At 41.9% G+C, this 17123-nt stretch overlaps 1 protein-coding gene and 1 long non-coding RNA gene across 9 annotated transcripts in view; one reads left to right on the top strand and one right to left on the bottom strand.

Moving 5' to 3' along the window:
- The window catches only part of LOC145723132 (uncharacterized), a 217110-nt gene extending 209344 nt beyond the window's left edge, over positions 1–7766 (top strand). For both annotated transcript variants that reach the window (XR_014147988.1, XR_014147989.1), the window contains one exon: positions 7586–7766. This is a non-coding gene — a long non-coding RNA (uncharacterized LOC145723132). The remainder of the gene's footprint in view (positions 1–7585) is intronic.
- The window catches only part of SASH1 (SAM and SH3 domain containing 1), a 234878-nt gene that overhangs the window by 182305 nt on the left and 35450 nt on the right, over positions 1–17123 (bottom strand). For 2 of the 7 annotated variants that reach the window (XM_081829119.1, XM_081829120.1), the window contains exon 1: positions 6283–6469. The exons of 2 other annotated variants lie outside the window; for them this stretch is intronic. In XM_081829119.1, the coding sequence (XP_081685245.1) occupies positions 6283–6402 (120 nt within the window). In that variant the 5' untranslated portion in view covers positions 6403–6469. Of the gene's footprint in view, positions 1–6282; positions 6470–17123 lie in introns of those variants that run through there. 3 more of the 7 variants (XM_081829123.1, XM_081829126.1, XM_081829121.1) reach the window with 2 other exon arrangements.

Raw genomic sequence — 17123 nt, 5'->3', positions numbered from 1 at the left:
TAAAGCCTAGGGACCCAGTGTCTGTGCTAGAGTATCTCTGTTGCCTGACTTGACAGGCAAGAAAAAATATAAGCGAGGTTATCTCAAGGAAGCATCTCATCTCATGAAGAATTGATGCTATCCAGTGAGACATATTCCGGAACAAAAGATGGGACACGAGACACAGGTGGCCAGGAGCACAGCTAATGCTACGATTGTCAGGGCTCATTACCAAAAGTTAATCAATCGATAAATGAGCAAAGCATGTGAAAAACGACAAATCCAAAGGGTCACAAAAATACATTTTACGTCAAAATTAGGCTGAAGGTTTAGTTAAGTCTGACAGTGTCAGTCTTAGCCTGTACTCACTGGTATTAAATGGTATAGTTAATTCTTAGAGACTTAGCCTCTATCCATTTAAATTCACTATTCTGAGATCAATTTTATTTCTACTGTATAAGAACGTGTGTAAACCATGAGTAAGGACATCATGTACCACTGTAAGATTATTATGGTTAAGTATGAAGCCAAAAGCACCCTTAAAAAGAATACATTAGACAAACTACTAGTTATAGGTTTTCCTCTTATGTCCTTTGTAAAACTGAGCTACAGATTTGCTTCTGAATCAATATGCACAACTGAACATTTCTCTCTCCTTTGCTGTTCTCTGGAATTAGCTTTTAGAAGATGGAATTAAAGATCATTTAGCTATAACACCATGTGCATATTGCTACAAATAATAATTCCCCTCTTTAAGGAATAGCACATCATTCACTGCAATAAAGACAGGTAGATAGATATGAGGACACATATACGTGCCTAGATATTTTTTTCTTTAGAACAAAAAAGAATCCTAAGACCACGACATCTCTAAAAACCTCTTGCACTAACCGAGCCTCCTTGTGAGCTTAAGAGAATCACCAAGAGAAAGGGACCACAGAGCAACCCTTGACTACTTAGAGATACTGAGTAAACTATGGGGCCTAATGGAAGCTAGACACGTAACGTGCTGTGTTTCATAAACATTTAGCCCTGGTTCTCACCATTGCCAACTCATCACCCATCAAAGTTACTTCGGTAAGACACAGAAGGGATCATGTCAGGTGGCAGTTTCAAATTCTGCACCGGGGGCTCACTGGAGCCCATAGAATGATTGCACCCACTTCAGTGCTCCACGCTAGCTCATCTTTATTCCCCTTGGCTCTGCCCAGGAAGCCCTCCTTCCCCCCTTTCTTCCTTACGCCTCAACCCCTCAGTGGAGAACAGCTCTCAAGGAAAGCCTAACTCACGGCCACGGTCCAAACTGAATGGCATTTCTGGGAAATGGCCCCACTCTGTGCGGCGGGCTGCCTGTGCCCACTGCTCTGCCCACTGCACTGTGGGACTGCGTACTTCTTTGCGCGAGGGACGCGGGGGCTGCTGCAGTTTTTCCTACAAAACTATGTCCTTCTGGAAGCCAGGAGCAAGCGTCGCTAGTACTTAGCTCAACAGCTTTAGCAAAAAGGTTGATAATAAATGTCTCAATAGACATGTGAAAGAATAAACTATAAAACTGTGGCTAGGAGCTAATTTCTGGGAAACAACACAGGATCCAAATCCCAGCTTCTGTTTACTATCTGTGTGATTTAGGACACCCATGTGTATGCTTCCACTGTAAAATGGGGACAGTAATGCTCACTGGTCACAGGAGAGAATCTAGGAAGGTAAGTATGGGAAGGACCCAGGACGGTATCAGGACCCAGAGCTTGGGAACACTCCCTGCCCCGTCCCCACCCCCACCAGCTGCATTCTATCATCAGAAATTGGAGTAAACAATGAAAAACAAGAATATCAGTAGTAAATCAGGTGGAAAGGGAAGGGTTACAAGGTAGAGAATGGCAGCTGAAGGCGATAAGTAGAAAAAAGGGGGGCATGAAAGGTCATTGTAGGGCAAGGGTCTCTCCCCACATCAAAAGATTTAGTGACTCCAGCCAGAATTATGAGACTTAATTCTGTCTCTGGCCAAGAACTGAAAATCAGGAGGCTGTAGAGTTCTGGTCCCTACTCTGTACCTTGAGCCTTTAATTCCTCCTCTAAATTAGGGGGTGGAGGGCTCACTTCCAAGGTCTCCGCTCCCTGCGCTACATCACCCTGCAACTTCACTTATAAAAGCCACAAGGCTTTCAGCTGGCGAACGGGAACATAAAATTAAGATGAAGTCAGAATATTTGAAACTGGGGCTGACTCTCAAATTCCAAGACCTAAAATTAATTAAGTCATTAGCTGATGGGCTAAACAGGAGACACCACCCAAAGAATATGTAAATTAATGCTTTCAAAGGAGTTTGCATTTTAAAAGCCCCCTGGAGATCTTACTAACATCTCCCCTCCCCCACACTTTTGCCTAAAACTACAAAGCAAAGGGGGTGGTGGTGGTGTGTGTGTGTGCGTGTGTGTGTGTGTTTTAAGGATTTTCTTCAGTAAATAGCAAGACTGGATAAACCTAACAGTTTTTGGACTAAAGCCTGCTATATACTTTTATGTGGCTTACATAAGAATAAGAATGGGGGAAGGTCCAAGTGTCTCCAGACAATGGATATTCTCTAAGCATTGCTAGGAAATGGGTGTAAATTGTAGGAACCAAGCAGGGAACAGAGGAAAAATAAGGTTTGGGGGAGGTGCATCTTGCAGGATCTTGCAAACAATAGGCACTTACTAACTCCTTTCTCCTCCCTTCCCAGTTAGCAAGCAGCTTTCAAGGACTGGCTCAGCTTTAAGAAGTCCTCCAATTCTGAAGGAAAAATAACCATCACAACTTACCGAATGGATCATCAGTGCTGAAACAGTGATCTATCATATCTAATAACCTTAGCAGTTCCTACTCATAAAAACCACTACCCTCCCCGCCCCCACCCCAAAAAAGGAATGTTGTGTCTGCAACATGGAGTAAAGATAAAAGAGTGAAATCCCACAGGATCTTGTTTCGCACTTCTCCGCAGAAATGTAAGCATGTCGTCGTGAAAGGTGACATGCTTAAAAACCCAGGCAGACCACATGTTGGCGGAGTTAGAGAACAGAAGAACACATTTCACAAGAAAGCCATGGTCTGACTGCTCAGGATTTACAAACATTTCACAATCTGCCATTACCGTTTCCAGTGGAAGCACCAGGATTCTGGTTTGCATAATGAAACTGCTCGAGCGCTAGGTTCAAGCAAGGGCAGAATTAATGTCTTCATAAATGCACCCCATTACAGGGGGTACGGTCTCTACAGAACTGGATTTTGATGTGGCTCCTGCATTTAAGAAGTATATACTTTCTTCCTTTTCCATTCTATAAAACCATGTACTCAGGACCCAGTAAATCCCAGGCACTGGAGATTAAAAAAAGGTGGGGGGGAGTAAAATACTGACCCTGCCCTCCAGGCACTGGCACACGGGCTCGTTTTCTCCAAATTCTCTATTTACATATTCACTTACTAGCATTTATTCATTCTAGCACAGCCCGAACATTTTCATGCCATAAATTACACTATTATTTCTTCTCTAAATAAGCATTTTTGTTAACAAATTATCTAAAAGCAACTGGCTGGTTCAGAACTGTGCAGGACTGAATTAATTTAAAGGCAAAATGTGTCCTAATGAACTCAAACAACCATCCTGTATTTACTGAGATCTATGCCCCAGAAGGTTAGAACCTACAAAATCCCTGGGGCGGATGCTCAGTGCCTCTCAAGTTGGCAAAGGGAGCGGTGCTCATTCACCTAAAAAAAATGTTTAACTCAAAAGGCTTGGAGGTTTGATTTCTACAAACAGGGGAATCCAGAAAGTAGCTACTGTGCCTGAAGTCTTGTATGTTTGGATGTATAATTCCCCTACTACCTCTACTCCCCTCAAGTTCCGTACTTAAAAAGACCCAAGGAGCATTCTCCTAAAATACCGGATGTAATTACATTTCTGCTATGTTGATCTGGGACAGTTAACTGGGGAGTATCATGGCATCACCCTACTGAGAACTGGGGTGCACTCTGTAATTGTCAGTAACAAGGTGTGTGTGCCATTGGTCAAGTCACTTCACCTGTGCAGGCTGACAGACTGCAAAATCTTATTTTAAAAATGAAGGAAATGTTATCTTTTATCTCAGAAAGAACAGAGAAAGTCAACTGTCAATTCTGTCTTGATATATTTCTAGAAAGACAGTTTCCTCTACACATGTGGATGACAGTTTTCTAAAAGCAGAAAGAATAAAGATCCTTTTAACCTGGTGACTTTTTACAGACAGGCAAAAGGGGAGATAAACCATATCTTCATCTGAATTTTACTAAGGCACAATCCTGATGCCCACGTTTACCCCAAAGGAAAATAAGATTGTCTAAAAGATGGGAAAACAGAAGTGAACATACTTGCTTTGAGACAATCATTTACGTTCTTTCCTGCCTCACACTGAACTACTGGCTCTGTAAGAAGTACATATTTTCTTTTCTCCTACATCTGACCTTTGAATAACAGGTTTGAGCTTCTCCAGCCCCACCCCATCTTTTAAATCAGCCAAAGAACACTCAGCTACAACTGACCCAACAGTGCTGGAATCTGCCAGGGAAGGGAAAGCAAATCTTCAGAAAGTGCCATCTGCCAACCACCACCCCCCTCCCAAGCAACCCTGAGACCACACTCCCATTTAAGTGAGCCCCTCCAGCTCTCCCCTCCACAACCACACCCGAACAAGGGATGCAATGTGATGTTATGAGACCAATTTTCTCAGTGACTAAAAATTTACGGAGCAGGATCTAAGCAAGAAATAACAAGATAAGTCTCCTGCTTGACTAACGTAAAAAAACAAACTTATCACTGTAACTTTAACATATTCATTGGGTTTTCTGAAATTTCACTAAAGGCCCATATTCAGCAATAAAGTTCAGAAAATGCAAAAACTTTAGATTTTAAATTTTTAAAAATAAACTTTTTCTAAATACTGGAGAGTGAAAAAAGCAGAAATCTTTTACCAATCTTCCCTGGTTTTCTGTATAAGAATAATCCTAAACACCAGTGAACACCTAAAAATGAATTAGGTGAGACTCTAGGATGTCTGGAATGATGAGACACGAGACTATTTGCAGGGGCAAAAAAATAGAGAGCGATCATTTACTGAGCACCTACTATATGCTAGTATGCTGAGCACTAGATATACATCAACATAACTAAAACTTAGAGAACCTAAGAAGCAAGGTAATGAAACTGAAGACCTCATTCCTTTGCCTCATTTTGCAGGGAATGAACCTGAAGGTCAGTGGGGTTGAATACCTTGGCCAAGGTCATGCAGTCAGTCAACGGGAGAGTGGGGATTTGACCCAGCCTCACTCACGCCAAAGCACAAGTGCTTAATTCTTATGCAAAAATGGTACACTTCTCATCATCCCCAAAGAAGAGTTTCTTTTCAAAAACTATACCTTCCATCAGAAAGATAAAAGACCCCAAAGTAAATACAGAGCCTTTTCCAACAACTGCCAATTCCAAATCTTTACACTGAAATTGACTCTTTATGTGTGGATTAAAATCTCTGACTGTAATAACCGCCACCCATCCGATTCCGGTCTACCTGCCTACCTACAACTCCACCAAAATACATCTACTAATTCCCCAGGGCTTTGAACGCTGAACAAGTTAAAGCTTCATCCTCCATGCATAAGAACTATTTTTCAGAAATTATGCCAAATCCGTGGGCGGTTTTAGTTACTGGGCATTTCAAAATACATGACAATACAGATTTAGCAAAATAAGTCCTATTGTTTTTAGTTCCAAACATAAAAACAACAAATATCCTGTAATTCTACAAGTTGAAAAACTGCACACAGAATAAGGACACTCTTTGGTGGTTCTGAGTAAGAAGATGGTTTGTTTTCCTTTCGTGGTCAGACAACAAATGGTGAAGAGATAAACATCAGTCACATCAGCCTCTTTCCCAGTCCAACTGTGAAGGCACAACAGCCAAATACTATTTATTTACATCTACTCTTTGAAGGAGTCTTTTCTAGCCTTTTCCACACCAACTTCTCAGCAGGTGCCCCAGATTAAACTGGTGACTATGTACCCGATTGTTTAAGAAAGATCTTCGATGTGATCTGTGGCTGCTTATTTTTTAATTAGGGTTTGAAATCCTATGCCGTGTGTATTTAAGCCCCTGGGACCTGGAGCGAGAAAAGGACGACTCGGAGGAGTGGGCTTGCCAGGTGGGCGAGCGCGAAGGAAGCGCGGGTCGCGGAGGGGGCTGTCCCGCACGGGGGCCCGCGCCCCGCCCCTCCCGCGCCCGCCGGCTCCAGGTAACTCACCAGGATGCCCATCACGTCGGTCCAGAGCCGGGAGAACGCCTCGGACATGCCCGCGCCCCCCTCGGGCTCCGGCTCGGGCTCGGACTCCGGCCCCGGGCCGGCTGCTCCCGCGTCCTCCATGGCCGCGTCCCGCGCGCGCGCGCGCGCCGGCCGTGCGTCCGGGTCCCCCCGGCGCCCTCGCTCCGCACCAGCGCGCGGCCGGCCCCCCGGCGCCGGTCCCCGCCCGCCGCGTCAGCGAGCCGCGCCCCCGCGCCGCATGCCCCGGCCGCCCCGGCGACCCCGCGGGGGCCCCCTCGCAGGCGCCCGCACCTCGGCTCTAGGTGGCGGCGGACCGCGCGACTGACAACTCCAGAAACTTTCCCACCCCAGCTCGGCGCGGCCGCGGGGTAGCCGAAGGCAAAGTCCGCACCACCGAGTTGTACGGCGGGGAACTCCGGCGGCCCTGCAGCAATTAAAGCCGCTGCACAGGCGTTTCTTCCTGCGACCGGGACCAGCTAACTAAGGCACGAGACTCATTCCTTCCAGCAAGTCTGGGCAGGGCCCCGCTGGGCTGAGCGCGGTGCCTCTGCCCCTGGGCGGGCGCTCCTCGGGACCCCTCTCTCGAAAATGAGCTCTTCCAGCTCCACATGACTCTCTCCCCTCGATGCTAAAGAAAGCGTTTAGCAACAAAAGGTGCTCTGATGTCAGGCTCTTTGCATGGAAATGAGCCACAGACGGGAGAACAAATCGCCTGTTGAAAGAGCAGCGGCGCGGCGTCTCCCGCCTGCCCGAGCTCCCAGTCGCGCCCTGCACGGAGGCATTTTCGGTCCCAGAAACTCGAGAAAGTGGGATCTGGAAGCTGCTCCCGCCGAAAGAGTTTCCCGAGTCGTCGGTGTCGTTATACACTCCGCACCTCGCCCCTCGTGAAGTCAAGCGACCTAAGGAAACACAAGTCTGTGGCTGTCAGCCAAGACTTGCCAAAACAAGTGTGAAAGCTTGGGCACGAGCCATTGTGTGTACCGTTTTTATTATGAGCGGAACGGTCTGGTTCCTGGGTGCCCACAATGCACTCCATTGCTAGGGGTTTCAGCTATTTAGGGGAAATGCGCTTTGGGTTTTAATGGTTGCCTTACAGTGAGGGCATAGGCAGGGGCCGTTTTCAAAACTAAATGTTACGGTTGTGACCATTTAGCCAACACACACTCGGGGTTCCGTGTGTCTGTTTTTCCAAGGACGAGATCCATGACGGATTTATTTTATGAGGGAAATAGCCCTGTAGAGGTATTTATCTTTTTGGGATTCGTTCTTTAAAACCCACTCAGAGGGCGCCTGGGTGGCTCAGATGGTTAAGCGTCTGCCTTCGGCTCAGGTCATGATCTCAGGGTCCTGGGATCGAGTCCCGCATCAGGCTCCCTGCTCCTTGGGAGCCTGCTTCTCCCTCTGCCTCTCTCTCTCTGTCTCTCATGAATAAATAAATAAAATCTTAAAAAAAATTTTAAAACCCATTCAGAGAATTTTCTCTGGGAGATGACAATACACATCACATCTGATTTGGAGATTGATCACTTCATGAAACAGTTAAGAAACACAAGGAAAGGGCCCCTACGTGAACGGGCTGATTGGTTAAAAAAAAAGCAGGTGAGATGCCCTAGGGAGAGAGTCCTTGCTTGCTTTAGAGGCCTCTGCCGGTTTTCGTTTTGTTTTTCCTTCTGAGTCCACATAAAAGGAGGGGAATAAGAGCATGTCCTTGAAATCCACTTCCTGAAGCAATAATTACTGGGAGCACCTATCAATGCAAATGGGTGAATAGCCCTTACAGGAAAGTTCAAAACTGAAAAAACTTTTCCCAAAGTAATTAAACTTATCAGTATAATCCCTGATGATGAAAATCCCTGATTTTTGAAAAGAAAGAAAGAGAATGAGAAAGTTTTCCCTTGAGAGTAAGTAGGCATCATGTTGAAGTGTGGAGAGTGCTGGGCACTTAAGCAACATGGCCAGGCCCAATGCTTTCCTGTGTTGATGCCAGAGGTATACCAGATGCACGCTCTAAGATGCTGGGCTGGGAGAAGGCTAAGTCTCCAGCACCAATCATGACTCTTTCTTCTTGACTCATCAGAAGACCTAGGGGCAAAGCATTTAACCTTTCCATGCTATAGTTTCCCAATCCCAGATGAGGCAAGGCCTCACTAATTGCCACCCGACTCCTCAGAGGTGGTATTATATTTCAAGGTCATCTAAAGATAGGTACTTTTTAACAACACATATACACCTATCAATATAATTAAACCTTAACCAGCATTTTGGTACTTCTAGAAATCAACCTACCCTAGATATTTAAGTTCCTTTTCTCGGTGCTTCCTAATAAATATATAGGGAAATGAGTTAAGTAATATTTGGTGGGGTTGGCGGGGGGGATGTTGATACCTATAATTTTGCTGTCTATAGATAAGTAAGAACTTTTGAGGAGGAGTCACTATTCAACTTCTACCACATGAATAATTTTGTTGACCATTTAAAAAATGAAGCTGAATCTCTTTAATCTCAACTCCATAATGTGTATACTCAAACTGAGTCCAATTACTTCTGCAAAATTTGAGTCTTTTCTCCTTTAGTTAATGTTAGTCATTACTTTCAAAAATTTCTTTAGGGGCTTTTAAACAAAGTGTAAAAGAATGATCATCAACGTCATGATCATCATCATACTATTTCAGATCCCATACAGTCCCATTTACTAAGAGCTTTTTATAATAGAATTACATCCCATGAGGGAATCCTACTCTCTCCTTTCTCCCTTTCCATCAGGGCTCTCTCTCATCTAGCTAATTGGAATTGTTATGGTGTTGATGAGTTCCAAGGAAAGAAAGGGATCTAGAAGATTTTCCAGAAATCTAGTGGAGACCCAAAAGTTGATTGTGAAATCAATTCTGTGAGTCCTAATAAATATTTATTGCAATGAATGTATCAGAATGTATTCATAGAGAGTTAATATTGATAATACCTATCTCACTGTTATTTCTTGAAAATTAGTCATTGTTGCACATATGTATGTGTAACATATGTATATATATACAGGCATGTATGTACAAATGTAAATATGGCTTGCTGTGTAAAAAGTGGTTCTTGCTATGAGTCAGGATCTTAAAAGGTTAAAAGTCACTAGTCTAGAAATTGTAGAGTGTTGCCTGCAGCCTATTTAGGTCGTCATTCTGACATAAGAAAGATAAGCAGTCTATTGCTTGGCGTTAAAGGTGGAGTTTGGAGTAGAAAGCCCAAATATAATGGGGTCAGGACAGAGCTGGGTTTGAATTTTCACTCAAGTTTTTATAAGACATTGGGCAAGTTACTTTTTCATCTGTAAAGTGGGATAATTCCACCTATGTAATATGATTGTTTTGAGGTTATCTGTAATAATGAGAGCAATAATTCTCTATTAATTAGAACCTTTCTCCCCTTTCCCTCCCTTTGCTTTTCCTTCCTCTATCCACTCATACCATGAGGTGATAGCTATAAGCAGGAAATTTCCTGTTCACACCTGAATCTTACACAAAGGAATAATTCTTAGTCTTGGAATGTGGTTGCTGACTAAAGGACTGGGGAGGTCACCTCTGGCAGGGTGGGGTGATGAGGACTGGTCAGTTTTTATAGTCAAGGTATTCAGAACAGCAAGAACAACATCTGTCATTTACTGCAAATCTACTCTAGGTCAGGCATTGCGCTTGACATTTTAAGAATATTTTATTTAAATGGAGTTTATGATTTCTCACCACAATCTAACCCTCCCACCCTGCTCATTTCCTATTTCTGTACTTGATACATCCATGTATTTGTTCAAGCTACCAAAGTCAAGAGACTTGCTTGAGTCCTTCCCCTCGCTTACCAATACTCCTGTCTAAACCATGGATAAGCCCTGTTGATTCTACTTCCGAAATACTTGTCAAACTCATCCACCTCTCTCCATCTCCACTGCCACTGTCTTAGTCAAAGTACCACCAGCACCTTTTATAATATTTTATCTAGATCACTGCTTCTCAACATGTAGACTTAAGAACAGAAGCATTGGCATTGCTAGGAACTTGTTGGAAATGCACATTTCTGGGTCCCGCCCCAAGCCTACAGAATGAGACACTCTGGGAGTGGGACCAGTCATCTGTACTTTAACCAGCCCCCTGCCCCCTCCCACCAAGGTGATTGTGATCTCTGCTCACATTGGAGTGCCATTTGGAACTATGGAAATGTCAGAATAAGGAAAAAGAACACACTGCTGAGGAAATGTGAAGTTTTAAAATACAATATATTGGGCACCTGGGTGGCTCAGTGGGTTAAGCATCTGCCTTCAGCCCAGGTCATGATCCCAGGGGTCCTGGAATCGAGTTCCACATCAGGCTCCCTGCTCAGTGGGGAGTCTGTCCCTCTCCCTCTGCCCTGCTTGTGTGCTCTCTCTCAGTCTCTCTCTCTCTCTCAAATAAATAAAATCTTTAAAAAAATAAATATAATATATTGAAAAACCGTACCAGTAGATTGCTTTAAAAAAATTAATTGGTAAAAAGAAAAAAAAATTAATTGGTAAAAGAAACTGTCATAAGTGAATGGAGATCCCCAAATCAGATAGTTGGTTTTAAAGGGCAATTAAATATTGGAATTAAAATGTATTATCCATAAGATAGTACATGTTCTAGGAACAGAGCTTCATTTAAATACTTGGGTTTTTTTTTTTTTTAAGACAAATATTCTGCACAGAAAATGTAAGATTAGGCAGAGATTAAGTCTGAAAAATTATAAATAGCCCAATTTATTTTTTACCATACTGCCTTCTGAAATTGAGCAATGAAAATAGATAAGCTCATTTAATATTTGCCTACCATCAGCAGCCCTCTCTGGCACTCCAAATGGGGGCATTCCACAATGCCTCGGGGATCTAACTTTAAGGAAAGACTGAAATGCTACAACATTTTTTCCCCTTGACAATAATCCCAAACAATTTTTTTCACAAATGCCTTAAAGGTGAGCCAAGCTCCTGCTTAAGCATTACCTGTTTAAAAGCCTCTTCGTCTCAAAATATTCGGTAAGAGAGATGAGAAAAGAGCTCAGAGCAAACTAAAGAGGAATTAAAACAAAGTGAAGACAGATCGCAGGCTAGGGAGAGAAGGTAAATAAGCAAAAAAAGGATGCAGGGCTATACATGCTTTTCTCTGAAATCTCTTCTTCCACTCTGATAAGCTATGTTACTAGCCTAGCCAGTTAGGTTGTTATCTGTGCTAATGCTGTGTAAGCACCGAGGGTCTGCCTGGGAATTACTCCATCAGGCATAAGAGTACCATGACTGAGTTTTCATTCTACATAGTAGGGTCAGACTAGATAATTTCTAAAGCCATTTATAATTCTAAAATACTAGGATTGCGAACTATTCAGTAAGGCACCTTAGAGACAAGAAGCTAAAACAATTCTAGTGGGCTGCCAATAGGGAATTCACGATGTTCAAGGCAAAGAACCAAAAGAGTCCAACTCATAAAACTACTTCTGAATTAATATGAGCACAGTGTCCTGTGGAGACTCTCTCCTGGTTTTGTGAGAGCAACTTGATACCTAAGAGAAGAAAACAGGAAGGATGGAGAGGGAATGTCTTTGGAATCATACTCTTTTCTATTCATCTTTTTAGCATAGGAGAGTGTTAAGAAAAAAAAAGGAATGTGCTAATAAGAGACCAGAGATTATGTTAAATATTTCCAAATTATGCAAGGAAAGGCTTAAAAGCACAACTGGGAAGTATCATCCACCAACCAAAATGCTTCATCAGTCTTGTCTATTTTATAAACTTTACCCTGTAAGAATGCCTACTTGGCTGTCCCTATTGCTTAAACACACTTGTGAAAAATAAGGTTTTCGATTAAATTAAAAATTTCCAGTTAAAACTGTTACTCTCCTTCTTTGAAGTCCCATAATATTATGTACGTGGGACAAAAGATCCTCACATAATTAATCCCGGTAACCATAGAAGATTATTATAATCTTATCTGGAATTGAAGTATTAGCCAAAATACTTCAGTTGAACCACAACCAAAAATAACTTATGATTACACACACTTGCATATGACTATTTAAAAAAGAGGGGAGCACTGAGTTGTGTCTAGCATTCTGAAAAAAGAAATTCATGTTGACTCATTAAAACAAAGGAAAAGCGTGATATCCTTTTACCACTCAGTTTTTTAAAGAGTCACGCATTTACTATATAAATTACTTGAGGGAGAACCATGAGTCTTAGATGTACTGCCCAGGCTGATGTCAACTCTCTCTATGGTTCTGCTTGACTCTGTTCTATGTCTTTTGTGAAGAAGCCAACATTGCAGATCACAAGGAGCAAGATTTTAACAGTAGTAAAATTTATCTGCTAGCTATTAAAAAGAAACACTCCCATTCCTGTTCCTGGAAGAGAAAAACAAAAAACAAAAAACAAAAAACAAACCCTCAACTTTCCCTTCAGCTATAAAATTCTATCATTTTAGAATCTTAGAAACACGTTATCTTCCTTCTCACGCAATCTGACTCCCCTCCTTTCCATGTATAGTCAATCCTACGGTTTCCCCCTCGTCATTCAAGGCCATTGTCCCCTCTTGGGTACTTTCTTTCAAACTGCACTTCCTGTGACACACACACAGAGGCATGAGGGCATGTGCACGTGAACACACACACACACACACACACACACACACACACAAAGGCTCAGTTATCTCAGTTTTTCTGAGCTGCCTTATACAATTGAAGATATAAATAAATGAACTTGGTGAAGAACTCATCAAGAGAGGTGGTGCCATGGGAATGTCTCAATGAGCTTCTCACATATGGAGACAGAAATCTGAACGACAGGACATTGGGGTCATAGCTACTTCTTTAAATAGTGCCTTGGTCAAGCTTAGAGAAACACTTCCCTGTTTAGGGAGGCATATAACATGCTGTGCTCCTACGATCAGCGCTGGCCTGAATAGGTTTGAAGTCTAAAAGAAATATTAATATGGGTAAGCAGGCACCAGATTTTCTGCACTATTTCCCTCTCAATGAACACAAATATGTTTAAAGGAACAAAAAATGGATTGTCCGGGCATAATTTCTTCCCTATGCCTTATAAATGAAACAACTAGGTGCTAGCTACTCTTTATCTAATGAATGTTCTCAAAAATCAGATGATGTTGATCCCAATAGCAAAGAGACACTGAACAAAGGACACTTGTTCTAGAAATGAGGTCATTTGGACAGTCTATCCATTAAGAAAAAGCCTATTTTGCTTTCAGAGGTCACCTATTAGGGCAGGAAATCCATCTTTCAGCCAGTGGACTAACATCTGGCCTAAGTCTTCTGGGCTGAAATGTCAATTTCCTGGTCTAAATGGAACACACATGAAAGAAAAAAGATGAAAAATACACAACTTCATTTGCTGAAGAATTCCTCAACAGTAGCATAAATTATAAAAATTCTCCAAAAAAACAGCTACTTTTGAGAGATCAAAACTAACAAACAAAAACACTAAAATATCGGTCTGAAAATTTTCTTTCTTTCTGTAATAACTACTTAAAGGCAAAATTAAGGGGCTAAAGCTAAATCATAGTCAATCAACCATTCACTGGTAAATCCATAAATAAATCTACTTTAGTCTAGACCAACTCATCACAATTCATGATGATTCATCCCAGGCTGGGCCAGATTTGCTTTTGTACTATGAGAGACAGAGAGAGAGAGAGAGGTCTACTAAATCAACAGGATAAAACTTCAAAAAGAGAAATGGGAGGATATTAAACCAACATCAGAAAATAATCTTCTAATGCTGGTTAAAAGTGTCATAAAATGGGGTGCTTGGGGCGCCTGGGTGGCTCAGTTGGTTAAGCGACTGCCTTCAGCTCAGGTCATGATCCCAGGGTCCTGGGATCGAGTCCCGCATCGGGCTCCCTGCTCTGCAGGGAGCCTGCTTCTCCCTCTCCCACTCCCCCTGCTTGTGTACCCTCTCTCGCTGTGTCTCTCTCTGTCAAATAAATAAATAAAATCTTAAAAAAAAAAAATGGGGTGCTTGGGTGGCTCAGTCAGTTGAGTGTCTGACTCTTGATTTCGGCTCTGGTGGTGCTCTCCAGGTTGTGGAATCCAGCCCCACGTTGGGCTCTGTGCTCAGTACAGAGTCTGCTTGGGATTCTCTCTCTCCCTCTCCCTCTGCCCCTACCCCCACTTGTGTGTGCTCTCTCTAAATAAATAAATAAGGGGTGCCTGGCTGGCTTAGTCATTTAGGCATCTGTCTTCAGCTCAGGTCATGATCCCAGAGTCCTGGGATCGAGCCCCATGTCAGGGTCTCTGCTCAGTGGGGAGCCTGTTTCTCCCTCTCCCACTCCACCTGCTTGTGTGCGCTCTCTCTCTCTCTCTCTTTCTCTGTGTCAAATAAATAAAATCTTAAAATAAATAAATAAAATCTTTTTAAAAAGTGCTATCAAACATTCCATGTATAACTCTTCTGTTTATACTACTTCTTGTACTCTTTGAGAATATTGCATAATTTTGACTAGTCTTTCTCCTACTTGGTCTATTATTACTTCATTCAGTCTGTCATCATGCAACAAACACTGATTGACTGCTGATTATGTTTGACATCGCGTTAGGTATTGACAAAAGATAGCTGTAGTTTTCAGGAGCATCTAATACATTTTTTTTAAAATGAAGTGTTAAACTGACCAATTTAGGTTTGTTTTATAATTAATGGCAATGTGGAGCCTAGAGGGAGGTGAAATTTGAGACAAGGCAATTTTTAAGTCATGCTCCTAATCTAGGCAAGAGGTTACAAAGATTAATAATACAAGTACTTTAGCACATGCATATCGGTTCCTGCCTGATCCCACATTGCTTTTCCAGCTTGATTTTCTGTTAGGATCCAACATAGAATTACTCTGGGAGGCTCCTATCTACCTTTCTCCACATTCTCTGGATTTTCTATTTTCTGCTTCTTTGTTTTGTTCAGTCTATTCATTTTTCCTAAAATATTCCGGCTTTCTGCCCCCAGCTTTATTGAGATATAATTGACATATAACATTGTGTAAATTTAAGGTGTGCAACACATCGATTTGCTACACTTATATATTGCAAAATGATTACCACCATAACATTAAGTTAACACTTCCATCATCATCATGTCACATAATTACCATTTCTTTTTTTGTAGTGAGAACATTTAAGATCTACCCTGTTAGCAACTTTCAAATATATAATAGTATTGCTAACTATAATCACCAGGCTATATATTAGATCCCCAGAACTTACTTGTCTTACAAAGGAAGTTTGTACACTTTGACCAATATCTCTCACCCCCTCAATCCCCCACACCACCCCTGCCACCATGGTAACCACCATTCTACTCTGGTTCTGAGTTTGGCTTTTTTAGATTCCACATATAAGTGATATCATACAGTATTTGTCGTTCCCTGCCTGACTTATCGTACTTAACATAATGCCCTCAGGGTCTATCCACGTCACAAATGGCAGAATTTCCTTCTTTCTGATGGCTGAATAATAATTCCATTATATTTATATTTTATATGTATCACATCTTTTTATCCATTCATTTGTTGACATATATTTAGGTTGTTTCTATATCTTGACTATTGTGAACAATGCTGCAATGAACGTGGGAGTGCAGATATCACTTTGAGATGCTTTTTTCATTTCCTTTAGATATATACCCAGAAGTGGAATTGTTGGATCAAATGGTAGTTCTATTTTAAGTGTTTCAAAAAATCTCTATACTATTTTCCATAGTGGTTGTACCAATTTACATTCCCACCAACAGTTCACAAGGGTTCCTTTCTCTCAAATATCTTTATTATTCATTTATTTATTTTTGAGAGACAGAGAGCACAAGCAAGGGGAGGGGCTGAGGGACAGGGGATGGGGGTGGAGAGAGAAGCAGACTCCCCACTGAGTGTGTAGCCGATGTGGGGCTGGATCGCACAACCCTGAGATCATGACCTGAGCCAAAATCAAGAGTTGGATGCTTAGCCAACTGAGTCACCCAGGCGCCCCTCAAGTATCTTTATTTTTTGAAAGAGCCACAAGATATGGTGGGTAAAAAAAAAAATGAAATTGGTATAAATGAGAATGGAAAACTGAGAAAGACAGAACATGGGGAACACCATCATTCAAGAGAATGTCATAAGGAAGTGATACAACGTCTAAGTGAGAGGGGGCAGATCATGGCGGCACATTGTCAAGGAAGGTGAGAATTATAGGAAAGGCATCAATAGTGTCCAACATGATGGAAAAGTCAACAGAAGTACCAGCTCAATACTCATTTTGGGGGTCAATTGTAATCTTACTCGGCCGGTGCAATTTCAGCATCAGGGGAAGGAGTAGAAGCTATATTGCAGGGGACTGAAGAATGATGGAGAAAACTGGATGAAGAAAAATGATAGATGGGACCACAAGGTCTGAAGAAGGGTTTTTAAGGATGTGAAAGATCTGAGTGAATTCGTAAGTTAAGCAGAAAAGAACTAGTAGAGAAGGAGAGGTTGAAACTTTAAGAAAGGGTACTTCCAGAAGATCCCAGAGGAATTGATGGTGATGATATTAACAATTTACATTTTTGAGAAATTATTGTTGTTGGCTTATTTCGAGGCCAAATACACCACCTCTTTCTTGCCAACACATTTTGTCCTGCCCAGTAATACAACAAAATTGATCTAAGTATTCTATGTAAGAATTACATTCTAGTCACATTTTCCTGTGCTATACACAGACCACCTTCAATGGATTTTTGGGTTTTCACAAAATTCTTATTCAAACATTTTAAGTATTTCAGTTCAATAAATATTTATGAAATGTCTACTGTGTACTCAGCATTG

This window comes from Leptonychotes weddellii, chromosome 8 (genome assembly GCF_054177405.1).
Source record: "Leptonychotes weddellii isolate Sample4059 chromosome 8, ASM5417740v2, whole genome shotgun sequence".
Taxonomy (NCBI): Eukaryota; Metazoa; Chordata; class Mammalia; order Carnivora; family Phocidae; genus Leptonychotes; species Leptonychotes weddellii.
This window is presented reverse-complemented; position numbering and strand designations above follow the sequence as displayed.